The sequence below is a fragment of the Salvia splendens genome, chromosome 19, assembly GCF_004379255.2.
Source record: "Salvia splendens isolate huo1 chromosome 19, SspV2, whole genome shotgun sequence".
NCBI classification, from domain to species: domain Eukaryota; kingdom Viridiplantae; phylum Streptophyta; class Magnoliopsida; order Lamiales; family Lamiaceae; genus Salvia; species Salvia splendens.
Window position 1 is genome coordinate 13,682,097 of NC_056050.1, and position 4,872 is coordinate 13,686,968.

Genomic DNA, 4,872 nt, shown 5'->3' on the forward strand with positions numbered 1-4,872 from the left:
CTTTCATTGCGTCCCCCTTTTCTTCCCCGCTCCTTAGTCCCTCCCCTCGTCACGTTTTCCCCGTTTTCACTATCCTTAGTAAGGGCGGTCGTGACATGTATGCCACACGGAAACAAGATATTGAAAATAATATTTTTTATTTCCGATCAATTTGTTTCATGATTTTCATGTTTATTAAACGCAGATTTAATGTAAAATAATGAAATTGAAACCTCAATCAGTCTGTCTGACTGTACAGATACAAACAAATATGGACATATGATGATTATAGTGCACTACACACTTTGATGTTCGAGAAAACAAGTACATAATCATGAGATGATCTCCACTACTTCACCAAAGGTCCTTTGTGTGATTCATTCCCACGTACAAAATATGCATACAGTTTCATGTAGATAAACAAATTTTAATATATGTAGCGTAACTTTATATCAATACTATAACGAGATTAAATATCTATCATTATACATATAGTGGATTTCGGCAAAAGTTGAAAATTAACATGCATTACTATCACACAAGATGAAGGACTAGATTATGATAAATATAAATGGCTCATATGCTTCTATGTTTTCTTTAACTTCTCTACTTATATGATTTATTCTCGCAGATAATAATTGTAAAAATACTATTTCATCTTCCATTCTCACAACATTAATACAAGACTTTAAACAAAGATTTTATAGGTTACACTATCTTAGACACTCAATTAAAAGGTTTGTGGGAAAGAATACAAAAAATGAGTTGGCTATATGTACTATAAATTTCTACTTATTGCAAATGAGAATGAGAGGGAAAAATATATACTTTTAGGAAAAGGTAACTTGGATTTTTTTTCCAATTTGCATGAGAAAATGAGAGGAAAAATAGAAATATAGCACGTAACAGTAAGAAAAAACTGGGGGTTGCATCCCCTCCACAAGTATGATAAAATTATTAGATGGAGTGTCACACTCATCTTTTCTCTTTATTGTACCTCTCATTTATTATCTTTGTCCTTTCTATTCATTCCATCTTCATCACACTATATTCTCTTAGCTCTCATCTCTCATATCTCTAGCTCAGCCTTATTGCTTCCCATTACCACATTGAAATTCCCAAAATTTGATGCAAATTAGGGTTTCACCAGCCCCAATTGAACATCTCAGTTTGGGTTCATTTTAGCTGTCGAAGAAGGAAAAGATAGATTCTTGGGACATCAAGGGAAAACAGTGTTTTTCTTCTTATGCATTAATAAGAAAAAAGAGAGAGAAAGTAATAGTAAGGCCTCATCACAGGTATATAATTAATTAAGTTGATGTGGCTTTTATATCCATATTTTTTTTGTGTGTTACTTAGTTTGTGGATTAGCGTTTCCTTTATGAAATGGAGAATATATTAGTAATTGAAGTGATATAGCCAATTTCTTGATGTAGGGTTTGTGGTGTAAGTTGTTAAAGTGATTAATTAGCACATATGAATGCATGACCTTCACTTCATATTCTGTTTAGATCTATGTAGATAACTATGACTTAATTAATTAATTAGCATCCAGATCTAAAAACTAAATCACGATAAGATTTATTACTACTACTTAGCTAGAAAGTTTTCAATTTTTTTCTTAATGAGTACAAGGTTTGTATATCTGCAAAATCTGCTTAAGTGATGATTTAAAAGGGGGGAGAGCTCAAATAAAATTCGAATAATCTATGTTAGCATATAAACATGTATAAGTGAGAGAGACAGAGAACAATTGTTTTTATGGTATGTTTTGTTTGCGTCCCTTAATTTTAATTAATTAGGACACCAACCAAAATTGATAGAAACACAAATTAGCAATCGATGGCTTCCTCAAGCTCGTACAACCCGCCCTGCGCGGCGTGCAAATTCCTAAGGCGGAAGTGCATGGCGGGATGCATCTTCTCGGCGTACTTCCCGGCGGAGGAGCCGCAGAAGTTCGCGAACGTGCACAAGATCTTCGGCGCGAGCAACGTGGGGAAGCTCCTGCACGAGCTGCTGCCCCACCAGCGAGACGACGCGGTCAACTCCCTTGCCTACGAGGCGGAGGCCCGCGTCCGAGACCCCGTGTACGGCTGCATCGGCGCCATTTCGTTCCTCCAGAGCCAAGTCGATCGCCTCCAGAAGGAGCTCGACGCCGCCAATGCAGACCTCGTTAGGTTCGCTTGCAATGACAATAGCCAGATCGGAAGAAATGGTGTGCCATGGAATCATATTTATAGTAATTCTTATGGCGGTGAAGGGATGGATGGAAGTAATTGATGCTCTTCTCATCATCATCTAAAATAGCTAGGGTTTGAATAATTGTAATTGTGGTATGGAAAATTGGTATATTTATGAGTATTGGTCTTGATCATGGAGTTTTCTTTAATAAATGTGGATTTGTAAACTATGTATATCTCGAGGTAGAAATGATCTGTCTGTACTATTAAATCTTTTCTAAGATATTACATACAATTGTTTTATTTGTATATATCTGCAAGTGTATAGCATGCACCACTTATTGTATATTGCAGCAACAATTTTAGGAACATGATTCGGTATACAAGTAGCTAGTCTGATTTGATTTAAATATATTTTGTTACAATGATTTTGTGTGTGGTCAGCATATATGAGGGGCCGTGACATGAAAAAGAATGTATTCAGGCCATCCACAACGCTGTTCCTATACCGTTCCTATACCGTTCCTTAAACCACTATTTGAGGGCCCCACTGTACTTTTTTACTCCATTCCTTAACTAAGGAACGGAACCTGCAACCCTCCGTTCCTTAACCGTTCCTTAACCGTTCCTTAAATTACTATTCATTCTATTTCAATTTTTATTTTTATTTCCAACTAAATTAAATTAAATAAACACACTTTATTAAAAAACAAACATACTTTATTAAAAAACAAACATACTTTATTAAAAAACACACAATATTAAAAAAAATTACAACTTAAACTTAAAAAAATTAAAAAAAACACACAATTCAAATCCTAAAAAAATAAAAAACACACAATAAAAAACACACAATTAAACGTGGGAAAATAAAAAAACTACTCCGCCGGCGAATCATCCTCCGGAGGCGGTCGAGGTTTAGGGGGAGGGGGAAGACCAAGTAGTCCTGCCATATGCACAATTCCGTTCCACCAGGCCGTGTATTGGGCGTACGAGAAGCGGGAAGTGTCCGCCATTGTGGCGGTTATGTACGCCACCATAAGTGTGTTCGAGCCTCCTTGTGAGCCCGATCCCGAGGCCGACTGGCTTGATTCTCCTCGGCCCTTCCTCGCTCTAGCCGCTTTCGCCGCCTTCGTCCCTTGCGGACGACGGCGCCCACGGCTAGATCCCTCGTACTCGGCGGCCGTAACCCCAACCTCCTGCGTGCCACGATCACTGGGCGCATCGGTGTCACCAGACGAGTACTGGCCGCTCGTCGTGTGCTTCGTCCGCTTTGAGGTTGATCCCGAGCTGGAGCGGACACCACCGGCCCACCTTTCCTCGTCCTTGACGAGCTGCCAAATATCAACATATTTGAACTGTACACCGGTGTCCTGGTGGAAGGCGCGCATAGCCGCCCTCAGTATGTCGGCGCCCGAAGCTCCGCTTTGGTAGTGCGCCGCTTCGGTGGAGTAGATCCCGCAGAATTTTTTGACCTGTAAATCGACTCGGCCAAAGTGAGCACGAAGCATTGTATATTTGCGCTTCCGGGCCCCTTTCGGCTTAGTCTCGTGGTAGACATCACGGACCTTTTCCCAGAAGCACTTGGCGGCTTGTTGGTTGCCGACGATGGGATCATATGAGACGGTGAGCCAGGCGGTGTACACCGCCTTTGTTTCTTCGTTGGTGTAGGGATGCCGGCCCAGATCCTCCGGCTCCTCCTCCTCATCCTCCTCGGGTGCCTCAGACGCAGCCCTGTAGCTTCCTCCCTGAGTGGGTTCAACGGGGATATCCTCCCGAATCTGGGACAAACCCTGGGAAAGCCGCGAGCCGGAGCCTCGAGCGTAGGCATCCACATCGAAAGTGGGTGGTTGGTACCCACCCGGCGTCGCCGACCCCTGCGTGCCCGGCGTCGATGACCCAGAACCACCAAGTGTGTTGTACATGGTCTCCCAATCGCCGAACGCGTTGAGATCCCACCCTCCGGCGCCGCCACCACCGTAATTGCCGTCGCCGGACATTTTTTGAAGAGATAGAATATGAAAATTGGAGAGAAATTGATGTTGATGTAGGAAGAATAGATGTGTAGTTGTGTATAAAATGAATGAATTAGGTGTATTTATAGAATAAGAAAATAAAAATAAAAATTAAAAAAATTAAGAAAAAGTTAAAAAAAACGGTAATGTTACCGTTTAAAAAAAATTTTTTTTTTTAAAAATTCGATTTTTATAAAAAAAAAAATAATTATTGCGTCATTGCTGACGTGTCCCACTCGCGGGCCGGCGAGTGGGAAGCACGCACGCACGGGGATCGGCCACGTCGCCCAGGCGCGTGGCGGCTTGTTCCGTGCCGCGTTACGTGCCGTCGGCACCCGGCACGGAATGGGAACGAGACGGGAGCGGAATGCAGCGCCGCAACGCGTTCCGCGGCGAAACCGTTCCGGCGGAACGGCACGCGGAACGGTTTCGGCACGCGTTGCGGGTGCTCTCAGTATTCTTGAATGGAGTATTATACTAAGTCCACTTGACGATAATTTTGGTTAAAAATGTGTGATATCAATATCAAATATGACGCCCCACCCCATCTCCAACCGTAAAAATAAAATAATAAAAAATGAAAATTACTGATATGACTAGACTGCACACATCAAAATAAACGAGTAATGATATAACATTGAAAAGACTTGATTTGTTTAAGGTGGCAGTACTCATAATAGAGAGTATTATGTGTGATA

The 4,872-nt window shown here is 41.5% G+C and overlaps 1 protein-coding gene across 3 annotated transcripts; it reads left to right on the plus strand.

Annotated features, from left to right (window-relative positions):
* Positions 1–956: 956 nt before the first annotated feature.
* LOC121778312 (protein LATERAL ORGAN BOUNDARIES-like) lies at positions 957–2,470 on the plus strand. 3 transcript variants are annotated; one of them, XM_042175641.1, is made up of 2 exons: positions 957–1,277; positions 1,816–2,470. In XM_042175641.1, exon 2 carries the CDS (start codon positions 1,822–1,824, stop codon positions 2,257–2,259), a length of 438 nt encoding a protein of 145 aa, XP_042031575.1. In that variant the 5' UTR covers positions 957–1,277; positions 1,816–1,821; the 3' UTR covers positions 2,260–2,470. The 3 variants fall into 3 exon arrangements, with proteins under 3 accessions (XP_042031575.1, XP_042031574.1, XP_042031573.1); XM_042175640.1 differs by having other exon boundaries at positions 958–1,277; positions 1,782–2,470; XM_042175639.1 differs by having other exon boundaries at positions 959–1,277; positions 1,803–2,470.
* Positions 2,471–4,872: the final 2,402 nt, after the last annotated feature.